At 44.3% G+C, this 25333-nt stretch overlaps 1 protein-coding gene across 2 annotated transcripts in view; it reads right to left on the reverse strand.

The window, feature by feature from the left end:
- Positions 1 to 9736, reverse strand: part of Lrp12 (LDL receptor related protein 12) — a 72215-nt gene extending 62479 nt beyond the window's left edge. For both annotated transcript variants that reach the window (XM_050161718.1, XM_050161708.1), the window contains exon 1: positions 9599 to 9736. In XM_050161718.1, the coding sequence (XP_050017675.1) occupies positions 9599 to 9677 (79 nt within the window). In that variant the 5' untranslated portion in view covers positions 9678 to 9736. The remainder of the gene's footprint in view (positions 1 to 9598) is intronic.
- Between the last annotated feature and the right edge of the window lie 15597 nt (positions 9737 to 25333).

A 25333-nucleotide genomic window follows, 5' to 3' on the forward strand; every position in this document is an offset into this window, starting at 1 on the left:
ATGTCAAAAGAAAACCTATACGTGAATGTTTAATATCACAACAGATTTAGACCAGACCAAACTGGAAGTAATTCAAGCGAACTGACCAAAGCTGAGGTAGAGCTAACTCCCTACTTAGATCAGGGATTTTCCTGTGTGTGTTTGGTTTCTGACAGGCTGTCGGGCTGGCCTTGAACTCCTGGGTCTTCCTGCCTCCACCCTTTATGTGCTAGGAACACAGGTCTGTGCCACCACAGTTGGCTAGCCAGGCCACATCCTGGATTCCAGTTCCAAGTCCCTCTAGCACATCCACACGTAAGCACAGCAGGCTGACTACAGCTCACAATGTAGTACATTTTTAATGTAATTAGAAGAGTTTAAAGTCCCTAGCACAAAAAAGTGAGAAAGAATGCTAACTGCTCAGACTTGATCATTACCCATGGTATAAATATGTACGTGTGTGCATATATATCCGATTATGATGCTACACTCCATACATATGTACAGTGTATGTCAATATAATTTAAAAAACTACTCAGCCCCTTGCTACAATTTGGTAGAAAAGTGATGTGGGGCTAAGTTAACTTAACGAGGCAATCTTATCTGTATGCATTATGCTTGCCCTGTGGCCTATAACGATAGCCAACTATTTTAGCTGGTACTCAGAGAAGTTCAAAAGCAGCGCTGAGAAGAAAACTGGCTATTTTATACTTTAACCTGTTATTCCGTATCCGGTCTATGAAACAGGTACACTGTGCCTGTATGTGATCTAAGAGACCTCGACCCCTGACTTAAGCTCAGTTCACATTTCTTGTTCTGGAAACACCCCCTCCCCCACCTGCCTCCCTCCCAACTTCTGCCTTTCGGACTGGGCTTCAGCTCTCTTGAGACCACTCCATTTCCTCCAGGGCCTAGTCCCAACAGGAATCTGCTACTTCCTACTGGCTCATCTCTAGTATGTTGTTCAGTAAAATAAAGTTTAATCACAGTGAGAACGACAACATTCTTTTCAGCCGTTCTTATTCAGACAAAACCATTCATTTCTGCTCTTACCACAGGACCTATATACTGCTCATAAACACAACTCGCTCTCCGAACCTGAGAAGGCAAAACAACCGCAGCTCAAACACTGAAGAAACTTCAGTGCTGCTCCGTCCACTAACGTCAACAGTGAAAAGAACGGCTGAGCAGATGTGTAAATACTTCAACTTCAGAAATACCACGAATATAATTTGCTTTAGTTATGGGTAAATGAATTCATTCATTCAGCAAGTATTATCTGCTGTTAAACCAAGTGTGTTTCACACACCACTAGAGCTCCACCATAACTTGCACAAAAGTAAAACAACTCCAGTCTTCTCACTTTTTTGTTGTAGAAAATGTGTCCTTTAGCGAATTTTTATTTATCAATGTATGCGTGGTAACAGGTTTCTCACTGCCATTTTAAATAGACTCATATTAACAACGTTTTAATTTCTAGTGTGGGTTTAGGTAAGCATGTAGCCCCAATTTAAAAATATCCTTTGGATTCCCAAACAAGTGACTCCTGAGACTTCCAAGCTGAGAACCGCTGCCCACACTGCCCCCCTGTTCCCTTCGTTTCTCCACTGGGGGTGTAAGGATGAGTTGTTTGCAGTCTGGGACTACAACAGACAAGGATGACATGGCCCCTCGCGTGTGCCTTTTGGCACACAATATGTACTTGTGTTGAGTTTTATACCTAATAGTAAAGCTTCCGGGTCACAGGTCTACTCAACCTGAATAGACAGTGACTTTTTCAAGCGGCTAGTGAGCATTTTAAGCATGGTGAGCTGAAATCGGCCTGAAGTATAAAATTTACACTGTATTTGAAGACTGCGCAAAAAAACATAATGCAGAGTATCGCATTAATAATTATTTCCTATTGGTTCTATGTACAAGCAATATGTTTTAGGCAATCTGGATTAAATATATTAACATTAACTTTGCTCTCTTCTTTTTACGCATGGCTACTGGTGAGTATGTGCGTGCATGTGTACACATACATGCTTTATATTGCAGACCTGTGTATTCCAGATGTGTATAACAGCTTTTGAGAAGCCAAGACTCTCACGGGAGCAGCTTCTAAGGGAAAGCTGAAAGAGAAGCAAGAGGCAGCTGAGTGCAGACAGTGGACAAGCAGACAGAAGAAAGAGTGTGTGCAAGAGCCAGGAGATAAATATACACACGGCAAGAACTCAGCACAGGAAGGGCAGGGGTGAGAGATGCTGCTACGCCCCTCCCAGTTTCTTTATGAGTATGTGGGTATGGATGTGTGCATGCGTTCATGTGTGTTCCGCCCCAGCATACATGCAGAAGTCAGAGGACAATGTGTGGGGACTGATTCTCTTCTCCCTTCATGTGGCTCTTGGAGACTGAGCTCAGGTTTGGTGGCAATGCCTTCACCAGCCAAACTACTCACTGCCCCTGCTGCTAGATTTGATGCAGAAAAGTTACATAAACAAACCTGCATTTGTTTCAGAAAAGGCATCGGGCCTTGTGTGTGGGCATGACTGAATCGATGTGGGCTGGCGGGCAGCTAGTGTAACGATGTAAAGAGAATATCACTACCATTAAGAATAGAGCGACGGGCTTTTCCACAGAGAAAGCAGAAGTGGAGCAGGAAGAACTGGAGCAAATGACTAATCCCTAGCTTGTCTGGGGCCGCTTCGCACTGACTACAGCAGTCGTGGCACTTTGTGTGTGTGTGTGTGTGTAGAAAGCTTTATATTCTATTAATAAAAAGGTTTTGGTGTCATGAGAACAATCAACAAAACCATGCGCATGTATCTGAATCATACTTCAGAGTGCACCAGACATATGCGCTCATTCTGCATCTTCCTCATACCTGAAAGGCTCAGGCGCCAACCGCCGAACACTCCACTGTGCTCACTTAACTTCAACACCGAAAGGTCGGTGGCATGTTTAGTTTCCTAAAAACTGGAATGTTTAAGTGAATCAAAAGAGGCATTAGGTTGGACTCCTTCAATAGTGAGAGCATCAGTCTAAAACAATTTGACTTCGTCATACTGAGTCTAGGCAGGGCAGTGAGTTGTCAAATATCTAAGGAGAAAACCGGAGACCTGTTCTGTCAGCTTCATTTATGTTGATGTTCTACAACCTGCTAAAACTCCGTCTTCTATAAATAAGATAGAGGATCCGGTAAAAAGGTGAAAGGTCACTTTATTCTCAATTTCTTGTGAAATTCACCAATCTGCTAATATAGTCTTGCCTCTTCCAATGACATAAAACAATTTCTATTGATCTCTTACTTTTTAAATTCGGATAAAATGATACTTGAAATCTAGCTTCCATACTATCCTTGGATTCTTGCCTGAAATACTCCTAAGACTGATAAAGTTATGCTCTGCACCGAGTGGGGAAAAAGAGCTCGAGAACTGAGTGTTCCACGAGACCCGAGGTCTAGCACCTCAGACGCTCCTGTTGTTTGTGTAATGACATCTCAGTGCCCTCCTGGTAGGAGGCATGGACAGCATCACTGCACAGTGAGTGTCCTTCCTATAGTCTTTTCTCCATGGAACAAGGGTCCAAACTGCTAGGCTGAGAGGAAGGAAATCACCCTCAGTGCGTCTTTCTCCTCTTCATTCTTAACTCGTGATCAAGTTACACGTCAAGAAAATGTATAGGAGCAATCAGATGACATTACATCTTCCCAGCCCAGACCCACGTACAAACGCAGCAATACTTCCCTCTCCCCGGGAAGAAGGAGGAAACCCCCTTATTTATCTATCGACAGGACAACACCCGGCCACCTCAGCTACCAGCAGCTTGTTCCAACCACCCACGTCTCTCACCAGGCTTCCAGTCAAAGTTTCATGAGCACGTTGCCTACTTCAAATGTTCCACACTGTGTAGCAAATCGATTACTTCAAAATAAAAATTATACGGTGTCATTTAAACCTCCCAATAGTTACCATGTTCTTCAAAGCTGTCAGCGCTCCCGGGTTACCCTGAACTAACCTTGTCCCCACATAAACCACTCTGCTCTGGTCATAGCCATGTGAGTCCCTGTATCTGCAATACTCCAGCTCTTCCACACCAGGCTTCGCTGATTCTAGGCCTTTCATTTATTGCTCCCGCATACAAGGCTCCTTGACAATAACTCTCACGGTTCCCTAACATTTAGGTCTTATAAATGTCCCCTATGAAAGACATCCATCCCTAATCACTCCATATTTATTATCTCCAAGCTTGTTAGTTTCTGCCAGAGACCTTTCAACAATTTATTGACTGGAATGCAAGCACACGGGGGCAGAAGCTATGCCCACTAGGTAGCACCTGACCGTACCAGAGCTAAGGATTCAGCAAACATTTGCCAGATGCCCGGATGAATACAGATGGTTAGCTGTAACAAAGATGACTTTCTAATGATAGCAGAGTCAACTCTCAGAACTTCATTTTCTCTTTGATTAAAAAACAGGTGAGACTAACTGAAGCGATCAATGACTAATGCCCAAGAGCAGAACTTGTAACAATGAATGTGTAAAGACAGCAAACGTCAGTTTCCTTCTCTCTCTACGGATCAGATGGTGAGACCCCACTAAGCTAGTTCAACATTTAAGTTATATAATATGATGGCTGTAAGTTGTGTCCATCTATCACAAAAAAAAAAAAAAGGAGGAAGAAGTAGGACTGAGGGGAGAAGGGAAAAGAGAAGGGACCCTAGACCCTAGAAGTGAAGAGATTAGTGCGAGTTCAAGTCTTGAACACAGAACCACCGTCACTATTTATAGAGACAGCAGCAAGAGCAGATTAATGCTCACCTTACAACGTCAAAGTCAAAGCATTTTCAATTTGCTTAAATGTACACACAAATCTCATCTGCAGTCCATCTCCTATTTAACTTCATTCTTTAGTTAATATTGCTAACGATTTTTTTTAAAGAAAAACCACCAATTAAGTAAAAAAGAAAAAAAACCACCTGAGACCAGAAACAGTCATTCCCTTTATTTCTCCATAAATATTAGACTTTCTATTCTGAAAAGAAGAAGTCTTGGCCCAGGCTGGCAGCTCACATTTGTACTCAGCACTGAGGAGTTTGGAGCAGGAGGATGGCTGTGAGTTTGAGGACAGCCTGGGCTACAGAGCGAGACCCTGGCTTTAAAACATTTAAGGTTTAACATTCTTCTAACTGCTGCTCACTTTTAGCTGAAAGCCCCTCTTCCGTGGAGATGATACTCTCTAGGAACCTTCTAGGCCATTCCTGCACATCACGCAAATCTCTTCCACGGGGACAGCTACCCCTCTGAACGAACGGGGACAGCAACCCCTCTGAATGAACGGGGACAGCTACCCCTCTGAATGGAGACAGCTACCCCTCTGAATGAACGGGGACAGCTACCCCTCTGAATGGGGACAGCTACCCCTCTCAAGGTTGCCATTCAGCACAACCACCTACAATTGTGTGGACTGCGATGCCCATCTTCACAGTCTCCCTAGGACATAGGCGTAATTTAGACTCTGAAGTCAAGGAAGGGTTTATATTAAGCAATTAATTCAGTTTTATTCAACATATTTTATGTAATCAAGCTTGACTTTCTCAGAAGTAATTGGTATCGGCTTACATTTCCCCCTTCTGTTCCAGTTATTTCTACCACTTTTCTAAAATTGGAACTTCTAGTCTATCCTTAAACTGGAAAATTTTTTAGTACTGCTCAGTGTTCCACGGGAAAAGCTTCACCCGTTAAATATAAAAGAGAGAGTAAGAAGAACGGTGTGCCCTTCCACAGCATCTCCAACAGCAGGTCCACAACAAAGACTCCTGGCCGCAATCAAAAGCTGACAGCTCAAATGTGAATGCTATCACAGGTCAGCCAAGATCCACCCGTCAGGATGAGTTTTTACGGCCACTCAATGCTTTAGCAGGAAGTTAGCAAAAACTAATGACCTATAACCCTTCGAAGCAATTCATAAAACGAAGGATGAGCAAAACAAATGTCTAAATTACAAGCTAAGGCTTCACCTAGAGCAGTGCTCATCAAATGAAACCACGGGCCCAAAGACAGCCCAGAGAAGGAAAGGCAGGAAAGGGGAGAACGAATAACAAGACAGTACGTCCGAGCGTATCACAAGCCGGCGGGTGTCATCTTAAGAACTCTGTTTCTTTTTCCAGATCTATCTAGAAAACCATGTAAAATTTACACCTCGGGTTCTATTTGAGTGGCGGCTGGCAAACCCCGATTGAGGATGCAGGCAGCAAGGACAGAGCAGAGGTGCTGCTAACTGCGGCCGAACTGGTCTCGGAAATAAACAAGACTAAGGTCTAGTGACCTGGAGAGAGAGAGTTTCAGAACTTCGGCAGTGGGCAAGGTGGGCACCCTGGGATGAGAAGCTGAGCAGGACGTTCTCCCTGGCAGTGGGCTAGGGTTAACCCAGCTAAGCTCCGGGATTCCTCCACTAACGTCCTTACTCCTCCAAGCTTCTGAACGGCAGCTGTCAACGTTTACTTTCTCCTGCTCTCCTGTATAGTCAGAGCTCTGCAGACAGAACAACCGGAATGTGATTACTGGTCCTAGGACAACTGCTCAGAAAACACTAACTGTAGTTGGCAGACAAATTAAACTCATTGTATACTTTTACACAATTAAAAGTTCAAACAAGACCCTGGCATCTAGAAAGATAACCTGCAGCTATAATAGTCACATATCATAGTTCGCCAAGAAATAAAAGGTCATGTAAAGAATATAAATACCAAGTGAGGATTTTTAAGGCTACATGAAATGTTTTAAAGGTTCGTATTTTGGTTAATAGCCAAGAGTAACCTAAAACATCAACTTAACAAGCCAGCAAATAAAACAGTGTTGGAATTCCTAAATATAGGCTCAAAAACCTTTCCTTACCAGATCTATGTCAAGGTATTCAGGATATTCACTTGCTTTAACAGAACTAATTTTATTTATTCATTCCTTTACCTACGTAAGTATGAACGAGGGTATGTGTGCCACCATGTATGTTGGTAGAGGCCGGAGGACAGCTTTGTGAAGGTGGTTCTCACCTTCCATCTATGTGGGCTCCAGCGACTGAATTCAAGTCATCAGACTTTGCAGCAAACACCTTTTACCTATGGAGCTATCACAAGAGATTTTTATTATGGAAGCCACATTTGTGTGTGTGTGTACATATGTGCATGCACACGTGTAGGTATATATGGAGGTCAGAGGTCAGGTGTCCCTCGTTAGGTGCTATCCATCTATCCCACACAAGGCTGTCTCCGGTCTGGAGCTTGTGCCAAGTCGGTAAGGCTGGCTGGCTAATGAGTCCCAGAGAATCTACTGGCTGTCTCGGCCATCCCTAGTGCATGACATTCTGCCCAACTTTTTACGTGGGTTTAGGGATGGAATTTAGGTCTTCAAGCACTTTACTGAGACATCTCCCAAATGGTTCACTATACCATCACACAGTCCACTTACACCGAACACTGCTATTCCAAGCTGAGTACGTATTTTACCTGTCACTACAGTTAGATGTTCTTGCCATTAATATAAACCCAAACCTGAATGGAGACAGACAGACAGACAGACAGACAGACAGATTCACACAGCTGCATGTACAGAGAATGCCCCTAACTCGAGTGAAGAGTTCCTTTTAGCTCTGCCCACATAGTTCAATGTTTTGTCTACCTCACTGACTCCTATTTTCTTATTATTTGAAACTCGAGTGGCTGGAGATATGGACCTTAATCACTGGTTAGTTTTATAAATATGATCCTGCGAGGCTGGAAAAAAGGACTTCTGGCCTCTGCCTTCAATTCCCCCACAGAACACAAACACCCAAAAGATAACCCTTTGGAAAGTACCTACCAGAAGGCCACTTTGTGCACTGGTATAAAAGAATACACCAAGGCCAATACTGCTTTACAGCCTCCTCTTTACCTCTACAGGGAAAAGATTTTTCGTTCAAATATTAATGGTATGGGTTTTTAATCAAAGACTTCACTTACTGACCTCGTCTGATCAGACACCACGTACACTCAATTCTGATTACAGTGCAGCGCTTACACAACTGGACACCCCTAATCACCCTAGATTAAAGATTCTGCTGGCTTCCCTTTCTCCTGGGCCATTCTACCCAACCCAGAGCACGACTATACTCACCTCCAGGCTAGAAGAAACAACGTAATAGCTTATTGATCGTTGGTGTAGACCCAAACCCACAAGTCATCAGCCAAGCGGGGACGGGGCTAACAATGAAAACGCACTGAGTTTTCTGGTCCCACACAAACCCATCACTGACAGTTACTACATCAGATGTGGATGAACCCATCCTCCTGCCCAGAACAAAATAACAGACTATTCAGAAAAGGGAGCAACATCCTGAATTATACTGAAAAGACTACTATTTCTTGGCTGCCAGTAAATGGCAATTTAAGTCTATTATATTTTTCATGTAATATGAATTCTCAGGTAAGGAAAGTTACCATCATATTCAATTCTACAGACAAATGCTTTCAAAAGGATGCTACCATATGCTGGGGAATTATATGTTGACAGAAACCACCACCATTATACTACCGAACCAGTATTTGTGGCAAATGACTTGGACTTTTTGTAAGTAAAATATATCGGGGGAAAAATGGTAGCTTCAAAGTGTTTTGTTTTTTTTTTTCTGGAGAAATTTGAGCAATGCTCCAAAATGGAAATATTAACCGTGTTCCCTGCAATACCCATTCAAGGAGTTAACTAATGAGAACTAAGAATGGTGGAGTCAGACCTGAGCCCATGCTCAGGACTCAAGTGATGAACACTGCTCTAGTTCACACAAAGCACAGTTCCCACATCCCATCAGCCTTCCGCTAGCCTTAGAGACTGATATCCCTAGCAGAGCACCGACTGGCATCAGGCAACAGTGACAGTAGCCGAGGGAGGACACGGATGGAATGACAAGCGAACAGGGAGTCAGGGCAGACTTGTACGCCCCAATAGCCTAAGACTGAGGTGGGGCTGGAAACTATTTTCTGGCCTTCTCTGGCGTGCAGCTACTGGGGAACAACAAGATCCTACACGCCCGGAGTCCACAGAGCCCGGGGACCGAGGTGGAGGGGTGGGAAGGAAGCAAGCGAGGTGCTTTTTCAGGGAGTGAGGACCGAGAGATAGAGAGAGAGAGAGAGAGAGATGGGAGCGACGGCAATTTCACCAAGAAGAGAACTTCCTGCCTCGGGAAGGATCGAAGGTGGTGGCGGCAGGACCGTCCCGGAGGCGACCTCCCCTTCGTCGTAGTCTCACGGTCACATCTTTGTGCGAGACGACTGTGCAGCCGGCGCCGGGCGAGCTCTAGAGCTAGAGGAGCGAGCCGCCCGCCGGGGCCCTCGCGCCGGGCAGTCCGCCCGCACGTCGTCGTTCTGCAGAGACCCCTGGTCCCGACCGGCCCGCCTCCCTCGCCCGGAGGGGTCGGCGGCGGCGAACGGACCCAAGCATCCCCGAGAGCAGACAACCCTCCCCGCACACCCCGCGTGGGTCTTTGTCCCGCCGGCGGCCGGGGTCTCCTCGGGTCGCCCAGGCAAAGCCCGTCCTGGAGGCCTGGTGGCCCCCGGGGTCGCCCCAGCTTTGTTCGGTCAGCGGGGCGCGGGGAGGCGGACACTTACCGTACACCCCAGTGAGGAAAAGCAAGAGCCACGCCGACCCCCGCCGCGGAGACTCTTTTGTGCTCCAGCGACGGGCCATACCCACGGCAGATGGAGGGAGCGAGGAGATGGAGGAGGAGGAGGAGGAGGAGGAGCTGGGGCCAGACGCCGCCGCCGCCGAGCCCCTGGCTGCTCCCTGCGCGCTCCGCGGCGGCGGAGGGGGGGGAGGGGCGGGGCCGTCCGCGCGCGCTCCCTCCCGCGAGCCCCAGGCGAGCCGGCTTTCCCGGGAGGGGGGGTGGAAGGGGAGGGACACAGGGACGCGCGGCGCGGGCGCGCGGGCCGGCGCGAGGCGACAGGGCCGGCGAATGCGGGGTTCGGGCCTCGCCGGCGCCCCCCCGCCGCCAGACGGAGAGCGCGAGCCGCTGGCCCCCTGCGCTCATCCGTGCACTCGGCAATCCCCTGGCCCGCCTGCCTCGGTGCCCGCCCCGCGCTCCGCTGGACTCGGCTGAGCTCGCGCCGCTCGCCCCGGCGCCTGGAGCCGGAGCAGCGAGGCAGTGCCAATCGATGTGCGAGCGCCGCGAACTCTGGACGCTCGAGTCCCGGGCTCCCGAGCCACGATGAGGGTGGAGGATTTGGGCGGTGAGTCCTCTGATGGATGAAGCTCCGCAGTCCCGAACCTTGGTGTTGGGGTCCACCCGGGAGATCCTTGAGGCTGATGGTGGCCCACTCGTGAGGGGAGAGTGGGCGGTCGGAGGCTGTGAACTTGAAAGTTCCTGACCGTGACTCCCCCCGCCCCCGACACACACACCCAAGTAAGCTCCACTTGGAATCTACCCTGCACCGGCGCGTGGGTCGTGGGTCCGCGTGGTCAGCCCGATTCTGGACTAGAGGTTCTGGGGGACATCCCGCTGGGCTGCGGGGTCCTGCACTTCTAATCTAGCGGTGAAGCAGCGGGGGGGGGGGGGGTCCCTTGGTCACTGGTGAGATGGGGTGGCCGCTGGACAGGTATGCCTGGAGTGGACCTGGGGTCGGGGCGTGGAAAGAGGGATGGCCCTGAGTTCTCCCAAGCCTCTTCCCATCTCCTGACAGGGATGACCCGTGACGCTTCTCTGTCTGTAGCGACCGACACTGGCACACCGGACCTTCCACCGTTTAAAGTGTCTGCGTGGTCTTAACTGCTATCCTCGCCCGTTACAGGCACCACCCGCTATTTGCTCGAAGATCCGCCATGCTCTATCTATACTGTACCCTTACAGTACACTGGGATTCTCGATCCCTCACAACCTCGTGAGATAAATATTATCCACGGTTTAGATAAGCTAATGAGACTTGTTGAAGTTAAATTGTCCCGAACGAGGTATCAAATTGCCAATAAACTTTTTGTTTCCCGATTCCAAAGTCAAGACCCTTGCACAGTAACAGGAAAATCAAGCAAGATGTTTAGTGCCTACCGGTTATTGTTAAATTTTAGGGTATGCCTTGGGGGGGAACACATGAGGCTTTTTCCCCCTGTATCTCTTGCTGATTTGACCTTTTAATAACCCCCGAAATTGTGTTACAGAAGATAAAAACTCTATTGACAGGTATTACAAAAGTTTACAAATCTTGTACAGAGTGGTAACAAACAAACAAAAGCCACGAACTCTGGGCATTTTGTTCCCTTCTCTCTGATGAGAATGCATCAGCTTTGGTGCTCTTGAATCTGCCGTCTGCAGATAGCCTTCCTTGTTTTATGTTATTCTATACTCTGATTGCTTGGTTTTCCCGAGTTCTTTCTGCTAATTGAGTTGCCACAGCAGCTGTGTTTGGGTCAGGTCACAAGCAGAGAGGTACAAAGTAGACTGGATTGGGTCCATCTCCTCCTGCCCCCATCACTTTTAGTACCCATTCAAGGAACTCTTGTCCCAAGAGAAGACACATGGTGCCCACATAGGACCCCGACTATCCATCTGTGCCTCTCCATCTACACCTGCTGGGCCGTGTCTTAGACTTGTCAAATGAACAAGCATTTTGTTATCCAAGCCCCTTTAATGTTCTTAAATCTTAGTGAGGACTCCAAAGAGCTTCTACTTAGAAATTAAAATGAGAGTTCTATCTTTAATTCTTTTAAGATGAAACATACAAGTCTATATTAGTATCCTCAAAGCAAATAGAAAAGTGCCGTCTTTGCAGATCTCCTTTGTGTCTGGCTGGAAACATCTGGATTCTCATATTTGATTCTGCGTCCAATCTGTTGTTTTGGTTGAAGTATTCTGAGAAACCCAGACAGAGATCTGCAAATTGAAAAAGAAAGGATCTCATATACTTCCTTGAAATAGTCACAAGGACATCCCCCACCAAATACAGGCTATGCACCTCCAGTCTGAAACCCTGGAGTGATCCAAAGCACTGAGCAATGAAACTCAAATACAAAAGAGCAAACCCATAACAGCAAAACTCCCAAGAATGTGAGCTCCCACGCATTTCCGATGAAAGAACACACAGTTTGTGAAAGTTTAAAGACGATCACTCCAGCTGTCTGTCTTAGAGGAGTCAATGAAAAGGATCCAGAAGGATGTGTACAAGGGAATGATCTTCCTTATGCAAAATAATTCTAGTAGAATCTTGGGTGTTGTTAAACAACATCTCATATTCTCCCTGTTAAAACGGAAGTGGAATGTGGCTTCTTCGATTACATACCACCAGTGAAGTACTATTTCTAGTGTGTGTGTGCGTGCATATGCACATGTGTGTGAATGCACGCTCGCACATGCGCGTGCACACCTATGGCATGGTATTTGTTTTATCTTCTCAGATGTCCATATCATCATTATCCTCTGTGTGCAAATGAGCGAACAGGCAGAAAGGTTCCGTAGTTTGTTGAGATCACACAGATGGTAAGTGGTGGGCATTAAACTCAGACGCCGGAGCCCGCATATGCCATCAGTCCACATCAGTCCAAGCAACACGTCTTGGAGTGGGCAGCTTATGAGGCACAGGCAGGATAAGCACCCTCCAAGTGTCCCAGCCTGCCTTCCTAGCTCTCTAGGTTAGGTTGGTCGTATGAAGAAACACTTTGAAATCCATTAGAACTCTAGCTACGAAGAGGTTTGTTTTGGTAACCATCCCATTGAGTGGAGTACTTATTGTGCTTGGACAATTCAGATCTGCATCCAGTAAAGCACAAATCGTGTCCTTATATCCATAAACAGGCTTCAAGTGACCCGCTACGCCTTCTGAGATTGCGTGAAGTTTTTGTGTTCATGTACTTTTCATAGGGAGATTATTTCCACAGAGTCTTAAAGAACTCTGTCTGCCATTAAAGTTTAAGAAGACGTCATTAAAGCAATTCTGGGTTGCTTCTTAATGCGCTTCCAAGTGAGTCTCATACTCCTCAAGAACAGATGATGAGTGTGCAGACTTTTTCCATTAGTGCAGTTTGGGAAGGGCTGGGATCTTCCACTTTATGATAACATGCCCTTAAATAATCAAAATCCCCCCCCCCCTTTTTAAAAATAATTTTCAAGATCGTTTTCCTTTATCATCACATGGTTTAATTGTTACTGTCATGAATAAGCACTCACGGTAGACTGTGTTCTGTTTGGTGGCCCTTGGCGATCTCTTCAGAACTGAGGGGTTCCCCTGGGGATTTAAATCTAGAACTCTGAGCATCATCTTTTCTAGAAAGAAAATCGAGGTTAGTGGGTTTTCCTCCTGGTGTACTTCCAAACAAAGACAAATGATCTCCCCTTCCCTGAGTTATTAGTTTTCAAAAGAAAAACAAACTTAGATAATACATACAAATACAAGGAAAATATTAAAGGTGGTAATTAAATAAGCGAGGACTCTTCCTAAGAAAATGGCTTTCACTGGAGTTGAATAGTACAGGGTTGCAAAGGAGAGCTACCAATCTAGGCAATTCGAATACTAGTTCCCCGGCCCCTTTGTCGAGGTCATTTCCTATGTTCTGAGCGCTAACAGCCTACCCTTGTACCTACTGGTAAAAGCGTAACACTGGTTCTACATCACACAGTTGTCTGAATCCTTGCACATTTAGTTTTGCCCTCATAACTTCGACTTCTTAACTGTCTAGCCAGACCCTTGCCCCTGCGTAAGCATGGAATAGCCATAACCTGTTTTCTTCTGCAGGCATTGTAAAGCCACTTCCCCCATCAAGGAGAATAACAAGCCATGCAAACTGTTAGAAATCCTCTCAGGCTTTTGTTGTTGAACTGCAAGCTTCCAAACATGTCTTTGTCTTCACATTTAAATTCTTCTCATGACTGACTGAGGATACGAACTGGTAATTCTTGTTGGATGGGAGCTCATCCCAAGTCCCCATGAGCCCATTAGCAGTGAACCTGGAAACGATGATGTCAAACGAGTGGTTCTTTATAGAGACATATCGCTAATTTCAAGCACATAGAACTTATTTGTATTCTGCCCAAATCAAATGGAGTTTGAGGTTACCAGTGCATTTAACAAATGCAGCATGCTGGAGCAAATAAAAGCAGAGATCTGAAGAGTTTTACAAGGCTGATTTGATCTGGGTGGTTAGCCTTGATAAAACCCTAAATTCTTGTATCTTATATTCTCCCTGTTAAAATGGAACTGGAATGTGGCCTCTTTGATTACGTACCAGCAGTGAAATCATACTATTTCTAGTGTATGTGTGTGAATGTGTGTGTGCACGTGCGTGTGCACGCACACACCTATGGCATGGCTTTCATTTAATCTTCAAACAATTCTCTGATGTCAATACTATTATTATCCTCGATGTTCAAATGAGCGAACAGGCAGAAAGGTTCGGTAGTTTGTTGAGATCACACAGATGGAAAATGGTGAACATTTCAACTCAGACGCCGAGCCTGCACATTCCATCAGTCTACTATGTTGTATGTGAAGCCAGGCACTTAGGCAGTAAATGACAGCCACTGTCATTTAACATATAAATGATGTAATCAGAGCAGTCCTTAGTCTCGAATATGCAATTTAAAATAAAATCTATACGATTATTTTTCTGCCTTTTGTTTCACCAAAGTGATCAACATTACCTTAACTTCAGTTTAAATTAGATAGACATCTGCCTTTTTAGATTTATTTTGAGAAAGAAAAGTCACTTTTAAAAACTTTTTTTATTTCTTTCCATTTTGGAAAGCAGCGAGAATCAATCAGATGAAGCATCCATCTTGCTTTTTTTGCTGCTTGTGCTAATTTCTTCCTGGTGACCTTGGAGTCATTTATAGCTGCCTTTGAAGATCAGAGAAACCTAGGTTGCTTATTGCCCTAATCTTAAGGAAAAAAAATCTATGACAGATATTTCTGATCTCAAAAGAATACATCAACTCATATGAAACTGCTCAGTTATGAGGCCATGAAAACAGAGGTCATTTCTACTGAAGAATAGATTACTCCAGCTTCATCATGAAAAGAATATTCTCCTTGGAAATACCCAGGCGGGCTTGCATTTTGAACACACACCAGCTGTGAGGGAAAAGAACGGCCTAAGCCTTCAGATTCCCATAGTCTGCAGGCCTTGCTCACACAGCAGGGAATGGCAGAGAAATTGTATCACCAGTATTTCAGCATAAAAATTTTATTCTTATATTCGGTGAAATGGATTAAGGAGCCAAAAAAGAATGTTAAGCACTTGGGAGCATTAGTTCCAATGACTCTCGTCGCCAGGGCTCTTTAGTCACCAGACGCTCTGGCCTCTGTTATGACTAGCCCTGCCAAAGTCCAAACACTCCTGACATGGTAACTCCAATTTATAAACTCAGAGATACAAAATCGCATAAAATACATTTTCCCTTGAAATGCATGGCTTACTGCAATCAGCGGTGATTAGGAGGGAGAAGCCTCAGAGGTTTCAGCAGCTGACACGTGACTGGGAGAAGCGGACAGCTGTTCTGACAGCCCTCTGGAATCTGAGTCCCAACAGCTCTGGCCTTCTGTTCTCTCAGGCTGGACCTCAGGGAATGAGGCTCCTGGGCACATTTACCATTTTTCATAGCCTTCCACAGGCAGAGAGCTGGGTTGCCCATGCTTCTCCACTCCTGTCTAGTTTTCCTAACAGTGTGTATTAGTGAGGGGCTCTATTTCTGTGAAGGGACATCATGACCATGGCAACTCTTACAAAGGAAAACATTTAATTGGGGTGACTCCTTTACAGTTTTAGAGGTTCAATCCACTATCATCATGACAGCATGGCTGCACGTGGGCCAGTGTGGTTCCAGAGCTGAGAGTGTACAGCTTGCAGGCAACAGGAAGTCAACTGACTCACTGGGTGGTATCCAAGCATAGGAAACCTCAAAGCCCGCCCCCACAGTGACACACTTCCTCCAGCAAGGCCATACACACTCCAACAAATCCACACCTTCTATTTATTAGTGCTGCTCCCTATAAGACTATGGGGGCCAGTTACATTCAAACTACCACACAGTGGGTGATGACTTTGAAGAAACCTCTTCTCAGTTGCTGTTCTTCCTTCTCAGGGTACTTAATCCGTGCTCCAGAAACCTCCTTCAAGGGAAGGCTTCAGACCTGTTCTGGCCAGTCCCTCCATGGGTATTACTCAGGGAAGAAAGCACTACGAAATGAGCACCTGGAGCCGGCCTCTGTGGCTGGTGTCTTTCCCTGATCTGGGGAATGGAATAAAAATCTTTGGATTCTCCCGTCTTTCAATTAAGGAAGAACGGTAAAGTAAAGAAACTTTCAGGTGGACAGGGCTTTGATCTGTTTTATTTAGTACTGAATCTTTCTAGATAAGTGTCTGCAGGCAAGAGTATGTTCAGGAAGTCTTTAATGAGTGATGAGCTAAGGAGCTTGGCAATGAAATGTTCCCCTGGGGAAAACGGGAAACAAAGCTGTTAGGCAGGATAAATAGAAAGGACAGGAATCTTTCAGTTTGGTCTTAGGAAGGGTCAGTACACATCACTGCAAGGCAAAGTCCACATAACCCTGTGGATATTCAAGGTGCTGCTTAGTCAAGATTTAAAAAAAGATCATTCTAGCATTGAAGACTGTTTTCTATAATTTTATTATCAATATTTAGTAATTCTACTCTACTACGTAAAATGAACTTTTTATAGCTTCAATTAGTCCTATGAAATCTATAAATTGTGTAACATTTTATTTGCTGTTAAAATGGATCTGACCCTCGTTCTCCAACCCAGCAGAGGACTTTAACAGAGGACTTTAAAGTGTCCTCCTTCAGCAATCAGTGAGCCTTGTTTCACTTGTCCAGAGCAATTGCAATCCTCTCGTCTGTGGCAAAATGCTGTTCCTGTGTCAGTTTTCAGAGGTGATGAGCTCATGTCCGGAATGAAGTCGGGTTCAAGGAGCAGAGAGGGCACCCCAGATGGGAGACCCGGCAGGACATATTCAAGTTGCTCTCATGATATCATGAGTCTCTCAGTCTTTAGTCACCATCACAAAGGCTAACGACGCTGAGCAGTTTCCAGTTTGAAAACACTCAGCAAGTTACCTTTCTAAGTCACCATTTTCTGTTATCAGTCTTGTCTTTTTCCCCTCCATGAATGTATAGTTACTAAAGTTGATTGTTAAGCAAAATAAAGTCAATCCTCCAAAAACTAGCTAGAGTTTTGAGATTTTATTTTCAAATATGGAAATAGGTTAAAGGTGGTGGAGACTGAGGCAGTTGGAGACATTCCCTGGCAGGATCACTCAGCGATGGAAGTTCTATCCTGCCAGGCAGCTTACAGTCAGAGATGTACCAGTTTATTCGTACAACGCTCATCCATACAGAAAGAATTCGCTGAGCAACTGCTATGTGGGGGTGAGCGTCCAGGTGCTGGAGCTGCTCAGTAACAAATGCAAGAGCCACGGCCAAGGGACGTGTGGATGATGCAGTCCAACTGTTAGAAAGAATTAGAGACGGCCGCAGAGAGTCAAAGCTCCGTCTGAGAATGGAACGCGAGATTGCCAGGATGAAGGTGAACGTGCATAGGAGATGGGAAAACATTTCAGCCCTGGAACGACCAAGTGGAGACGGAAAAGGGGAGCAAAAGTGTTCTGAGGATGTAAAGTGGTTTGGTATTGAGGATTCTAGTTGTGTGTGCACGTGTGTGTGCACGTGTGTGTGTGCACATATGTGCTGATGTATATCATATCATAGAAGATCAGAATCAACTTAGTGTCATGTTCTTTGGTGCCGTGCAAGCGACTGAGGGCCTTGTAAGACCTGAGCAGAGGAGCCACTGAAGAGACAGGCTGGGTGGTGCTTGCTGACCATGGTGGGAAGGGAGATGGAATACAGTGATTGATTATTACTGGAAAGAACAGGAAATCAGGAGCAAAGAACGAGGGAAGGCTAGAGGGGTGGGTCTAAAATTACAGGAGGGAACAGAAAGGGAATGCAGGAGTGGCCCAGGAGAGCAAGAGGGCCATGCTAAAGAGGCTCAGTTTACACACTGCGGGAACCAACAATGGTTTACAAGAAAATCTGATGTCTGTATCAGTCTGAGAGCTGCCGCAGAGATACGCTTGGCCTCTAATTCAGAACTCAGTGTGGAACTCAGAGTGATCTAGGGATCGTTTCTGTTTGTCTCATTCTCTCTCCCTCTCATGCTATAGCGTTGTCTGTTTTGAATTAAACTTCTATATTTCTAAGTTTTGCGTCGGATCCTGTGAACTTCCTCCCCCACCCCAGGAGCTGCTTTCAGTTCTGTCTTCAGACTTGTTTTCAGCCCTCCCTTGGAGGGTGGTCTCTTGATACGTTTGTATTTTCCTCACCTTCAACTCTCCTTCCTCAGCAATCCTTCTCACAGGGACAGAATCTTTTTTTTTCATTTATTTATTTATTAAAGATTTCTGTCTCTTCCCCACGGCTGCCTCCCATTTCCCGCCCCCTACCCCAATCAAGTCCCCCTCCCTCGACAGCCCAAAGAGCAATCAGGGTTCCCTGCCTGTGGGAAGTCCAAGGACCACCCACCTCCATCCAGGTCTAGCATCCATTTTGGAGCCAAGTCTCTCTCTCCTCAAGTGTTTGTCAATGAACAGGCATTTGGGGAAAGGTTCAGGGTGGAATTCTGGCCTGTGTGAGAAAGACCTGGGGTCATAGAAGGCTTCCCCACTCCTCCCTCTAAAACGCTCTCTTGCCGTGAGGCAATCCTTGCCTAAGGAAGAGGTTAAATCAATGTTTTAAAATGTCTGTTTTTTTTTTTTCTCCTATAACCATACGGAGCCCGTGGAAGACTTAAAGGTCACAAACATTTATTACATTGGTAATGTTCTTTTTGGAACTCCTATTTTTGGCCAATTTCAGTGTACTTAGTTGCTAACACAATAGCCAAAGAGCACATATCCTCTGTCTTGTTTAGGGCCAGCTATTCTGTCACTGTTTTGTTTGGAGCTATTGGAATACCTTCAAATGTGACTCAGGACAGACCAGCTCAACTTTACAGAGGCCGTATATAGCCATGTGCCCGGAATCAGCTGGTTCCTATTAGATTTTTAAGCAATATTAATGACTGACTTCTGTGCAGCCAAGTGGTTTGATCATGCTTTTGATTTAATTCAGCTTGGGAAAAGGAAAACAATCTCATTAATCATTTTTTTAAGATCTAGTTTGTGTATGTAGTATAGATATTTTATTTTCTAAAGCAGTCTCTGTTGAAGTTCTCTGATGTAAAAAGAAAGACTGGTTCATTGACCAAAAAAAAAAGACTTGTTATGAACTTTAAAAAGCAAAAGTCAGTGACAAGAGGATTTGTCTATTCTGGTTTGCAACTGGAAACCGTATTAATTTTTGTTCACTGTATCATTTATAATATGTTATGCTTTATGAATATGTTTTGTATCTCATGTAAATTAGTTATGCTCATAATCCTCTATTTACATATAAGCCTCCGGGAGCAAGTTTCCTAATAAATGCATTGTAATAAAAAAGATCCTTTCACCAGAAGAGAGGAGGAAGTGCGTCAGCCCAAAGATATCCTAACAGCAGAGACCCAGGGCCAGAGGCATGCTTGGGTCCCGGCCAGAAACCTCAGTGACAAAGTCCTGAGGATAGGAAGTAATTGGTTAGCAAAGCTTTCCCTTTAAATTCATTTTGTGTGACATAATAAATGTGGGAGAAAAATCTTTAGCACATATCTTAAATGATCTGACTAGAAAAATGAAGGAAGCCGACAATAACTAATGTGTTTGCAGGAAAGCCTCCTCCATGAAGAAGAAGCATTGCTCCAAAATCGTGATGGAAAACTTATCAGAAAAGAGCTAGGCACAGACATGGTGGAGTCAAAACAATCTTCTCCAGGCCTGGTAGGATTTCATTTTTTCTGAGGTACCGTCAAGGCCCATTAAGTGGGAGAGACATTTATAGAATCCTAAAACGGCCAGAGCAGAAGGGGTCGTATCCGGACCAACCTCCTAATTCTCCAAGGGACAAATCTGGGCCCATTTGAACTAGCTAACTGTACTGTGTGGACTCTGGTGCAGGGCAGGACAGAGGCCAGCAGAGATGGTAGACCTTGCGTGGCCTCATGGGAAAGCATGGAGCATAAAAAGGGCTGAAGAGGCAGGAGCTACCCAAAAGACGTGCAGATGACATAACACCAATAGTAACAGGCCAGTCAGCTGAGACAATCGAGGTAGGCAGTGAGTCCCAAGAGAGAAGTATTTACATCTTCACTCCGGGGACAAATATTCTGTCCTTAAAAAGAGTGGAACTGTAAGAAAAGCCTCACAGGGCTCCAATCCTGGAAAGACTGGAATGCTCTCTAGTGAGACCAGATCATCAACACCAAGTGAGAACAAATGTTTGAGGTAGATATTACAACCTTAGAGGGTGGGGTGGGGGGTGGGGGAGGACACTGTCCCAGCCCAGCCCAGCCCAGCCCAGTCAGAGCTGATCCGGGCAAGACAACAGAAACATCGTCTCATAGGCTGGGAACCCGCACTCCTCTGAAGGGAAGGATTTTTCTGAGCAACTCCAGTCTGTGAAAAGTTAACTGTTTTTTTTTTTTTTTAATCTGTGGGAAGAAAAGGGGCTTCATGTCCTGTGGAAATACATTAAGTCCTTTCTAATATGCTAGACTGCCTTCTGTAAAACATTTCTGTGCATTATCGGATGAGAGATGTCTTAGTCCACTGAGGTGCTGTAATAAACATTCTATAGAAAAAACTTACAATCAATTTATTGTTCAACGTTACAGAGGCTTGGAATCCCCAGACCAAATGACTGGCAGATTAAGTGTTTGGCAAATATGAAGGCAGACATTTTTTTTATAACTTCTTATCAGATGGGGTTAGTGTGATCTCTGGGCTCCCTTTTATGTGAGCATGAATTCTTCATAGTGAAATTACCTCCTGTATTAATTACTTTTCTCATTCCTGTGATAAAAGCAGTAAAAGCAGGGTAAGGAAAAATGGGTTTCTGTTGGCTAACAGTTTGAGCATACCGACCATCGCTAGGAGAAATTCACGGAATCCGGAACTCAAGTTAGCCCACCACACTGTATTCGCAGTCAGGAAGTGGGGCAGTGGATGCTGAGGCTCAACTTACTAAGTCTTTTTATTCAGTCTGGGACCCCGAACCTCAGGAATGGTGCTGTCCACAGGTAGGTCGTACTCCTATTTCAATGAACCAAATCAGAGACTCTCTCATAGAGTTCCCAAGAGATTTGTCTCATAGGTGTTTCTAGAGTTTGTCAAGTTGGTAGGCAATACTAGCCACCCCATCCCCCACAGGCCCTACCTTCAAATAATCACACAAGCATCACTGTGATTTGGGGAACACAGAAGTATTTTGTCTATAGCAATAGCTGGACCGAATCTAGGGATTTCCTAACAATTCTTAAACATCTCTTCCATTATCAGCAGGGGGATAGGGAAAGGAATGGAGAAGTGTGCTCTCTTTCCACATTAGTGATATTTGTGTTCTCAGGAGCTCTTACACATTGCAATGCATGCATCTCATCAGAGATCTTCAAATTATGGATCTTGGCTTTACTTCTAGAAAGAAGAGAAAAATGAAGAACAATGAAAATATGATTGGAATATAACACAGATTTTCAAATAAGTAGGATAATTTGGGAATTATTTGGGAACTTATATTAATTCAGCATGCAGGGAAACCTTTAATAGCATCTTTGAAATGATGGTTAATTGATGTGATGAATTTGATCAGATTGATGTACCCATATGCTTGACTGAAGACCAGGATAGACGTATATATGTATATAAATGTGTGTGTGTGTGTGTGTGTGTGTGTGTGTGAAAGAGACTTTGAGTGGAGCTGAAGCAGGAGGACCTACAGAGCATGCTGAGCCTTGTCCCAAAGGAGATATCTGAGTAGTGTTGCTGGGAACCCCTGCTTAACTTTCCATCCTTCTGCCTTGTGGAATTTGTAATCAAGATGGCAAAAGCCTAAACTTCCAGGTTGCTACCTATCCTACAAATTTCAGACTTGCTAAATATACAATCACAGCCACAAGAGATAATTCCTTAAAATGAATTTATGATCTATCTATCTATCTATCTATCTATCTATCTATCTATCTATCTATCACCTACCATCTACTATCATTAATCTATCTTTTCAGGTCTGGAGAACCCTACATATACCCTATTTTCACACCGAGCACCAATCTAATGTATCTTATCTTTATTATTTTAACCAGCTTGGTCTAGGGAGACCAGAAGTATTTGGATTTCTTTTCTGAGTGTTATCGAGGAGACACGTCCCAGCTCCTCGTACTTCTGATGCCAGTGCTTGATTAGTTTTGCTTACACTTGATTCACAGTGAAGCTTTCCCCTGCTGAATTCCTGCCACTTTTCCTTTCAGAAGCTCTCCAAGTCAAGTTTTAGTGAGAATGTGTACAAAGTAAGGGGCCATGGCAACCAGCAGAGTCCGAACACTGAAGAGCACTCGGGTGAGCAGTACACCATGAGTAAGTATCATCAAGTCCATTCGTTGTTTTCTTTTTTTAAAAAAAGTCAGGCAATTGATTTATCATAAACTATAAAACATTTAATTAAGCTGGAGACTTAAAAATATTTTCCACTCATATTTTTATGTTTTCTTAAGTGTTGTATGCAACCTACAAAGGTCCCTATCTAGTCTATAAATTTTAGAAATAAGGTAGAGGAAAAAATGATTTCCAGCGCTGGTTTCAGTAAGCTGGCCGTTTTTAAAAAGCATGTCAAGCTGTATCATACCTACTCAGAAATGTCCAAGGGCTTCTGAACGCCTTCTGAGAGTCCTCTCCAGTCACACGAGGAGCTGCTTGACTTGTGCTTCCTCCTGTCGTACCTGATTACCACTGTAGCCATATCCGCAGCTGTTGTTCTCCCAGCATGGTTCTGCTCGTGTGTGTGTGTGTGTGTGTGTGTGTGTGTGTGTGTGTGTGTGAGAGAGAGAGAGAGAGAGAGAGAGAGAGAGAGAGAGAGAGAGAGAGAGAGAGAGAGAATTGGGACTTTTGAAGAATCTGTACAGTTACGGGGGCTGACAAGTCTGAGAGCTGCAGGGCAGGCTGCTAGGCTCAAGGCCAGAGAAGAGCAGGTATTTCAACCTAACATTTGACAATGTTTATGCCCACTGGTTCCTAACTCTGTACCAGATCAATTCCTGTGAATTCTGCAGGCTAGGCTACCAAGCTAGAGACCACGGAAGAGTTGACTTTCAGCTTGAGTCTGAAATGGCAATTTGAAGATGGAACTCTTCCTTCCCAAGAGAGTGTCTGTCTTTGCTTTCAATTGATTGGAGAAGCCCTCCCCATACGATATTGGATGTTCTGCTTTATATCAAGTCTACTTATTTAAATGCTAAACACATCCAAGAACATCTTAAAAGCAACACCTAGACACATAATTGACCAGATAACTAGATACCCTGATCTAATAAAGTTAAACATAAAGTTAACAATCAAGGTAGTGTAGTTTGAATGTCGAGAAATGAAGAGGAAGAAAGGCCTCTTCTGGCTAGCCTTTCCTCCTGGCTAACCCCAGCTAATGCTGATAGAAACTTTATTCTCTGGAAGCAGAATAGGTGAGCCCGGAATCAGGAAGCATTGAGAGTAAGTTGGCATAGCACAGTCCTCAACCGTTAGAACAGGTTGGGGAACGGCAACTAAGACAATTGTGCATTGTGGCATATACAATCATGCCCCAACAGCAGTTCTGTATCTGTGCATGCCACCGACGGTGAGATGGAAAGTTCTGAAAATTGCATCTATACGGGATAGCTAGACCGTTCACTGATATTTGTCCCTAGGCAATATTGTATAACAGCGATTTATGTAGCATTTAATTGTATTAGGTCTTACACCAAGCTAAAAATGATTTGAAGTGTATGGGAGACTGTGCTAGGTTATAGGGAAATTTTAATTCATTTACAGGAAATACTTGTGCACTTGTGAATTTTGCCCTTTGTAAGAAGTCCATGAATCAATTTCCTCAGATACTGAAGGGAGATTGGGTTTGCTGACTGGTTAACACCCCCACTTCTCAGTTCAGTGAATATGCATTCTATATGCCTATTATTATTAAACAGATATTTGTGTCTTTCCTTACTTTCTGAAGTTATAAACCACTTTAGAAAAAATGTCATGAGACTGTTGATAGTGTTTAAACTATGTTTTACATATTTGTTTGTTCGTGTCTGTGTGCTTGTATGTGTGGTGTGAGTGTGTGTGCGCGTGTGGGTGTGTGAAGGACTGGTGTATGCCATGGCCCTTGTGTGGTTTTATGAAATTCCTGGTGTAGTTCTTAAAATATTTTGCTGTAGTTCTGCTACTTTTCTTATTTATCTAGCATATGCTTTCTTGTTTTTCTTAGCAAAGTCTGAGCTAGAGGCTTCTGAGAGATGAGGATTATTTTTTTGGAGTGATTTTTGCATGATACTAAAAATTACCACCATATATTGGATTCCTACTCTGTTCTTTGTACATGCTATTTTTAATATTGATAATTTTGACATTAATACAGTTTAAGTGACTAAGGCTCAGAGAAGTTGCTGAGTAACTTATGTAAGATATCCTAGCCCATAAATGGCAGAGCCTAATATGAACCCAAAATATTAAATTCTGCATTATTCCTACTCTATCATGCTAATTACAGCTCATCTTGTCCTTTTAGCGATCACAATAGATGACATTTTGGAAATGTGCTTGTTGTACACATTTAACACGGACTATCTCTTTCAATCCTCAAGCGCCCTTACCTTTAAAAGAGGAAACTAGAGGCACAGAGAGTTCAGGAATGTAACAAAGTTAAAAAAATCAGTGAGACTGGATCCCTAAGATGAAGGTATCACAATTCCTATTTTATAGATGGAGAACCAGATCCCCAGAGATCGGTGATTTGGTGATGTTTGCACAGAGGCTAAGTGTCAGCAATGGGTCTCACTGGGCGTCTGATAGCAAAGTTCATGGCTTTAACAAGAGTAGCATTAAAATTATCTTTTTAAGTGTGGAATTGTTAATGGCTCTTGAAGGATGCAGGAGCTATGTAATAATAGCTCTAAGTGTTTACTGAACTTAACATGAAGGCGGGAGCTGCAGAAGAAACATATAGAGAACACTAACCATTTCCCATTTCAGACCAGGAAGACAGCCATGCAGCACCGAGAAGCTACACCAAGAGACAATCCAACCACACATGCAGAAATCAGAAATTGGATTGCTCTTTAGAAACAAATGCCACAGGCAATTGTAAAGGTATTATTTAATCTAGGCAATAAGTGTACCCTTTTAAGTTGACATATATTCTATTTCCTTTCCTCCATGTGTAATGGCCAAATCTCTTCGATCACT

This window comes from Alexandromys fortis, unplaced genomic scaffold, assembly GCF_014885135.2.
Source record: "Alexandromys fortis isolate MF-2015 unplaced genomic scaffold, M_Fortis_MF-2015_v1.1 scaffold_17, whole genome shotgun sequence".
NCBI classification, from domain to species: domain Eukaryota; kingdom Metazoa; phylum Chordata; class Mammalia; order Rodentia; family Cricetidae; genus Alexandromys; species Alexandromys fortis.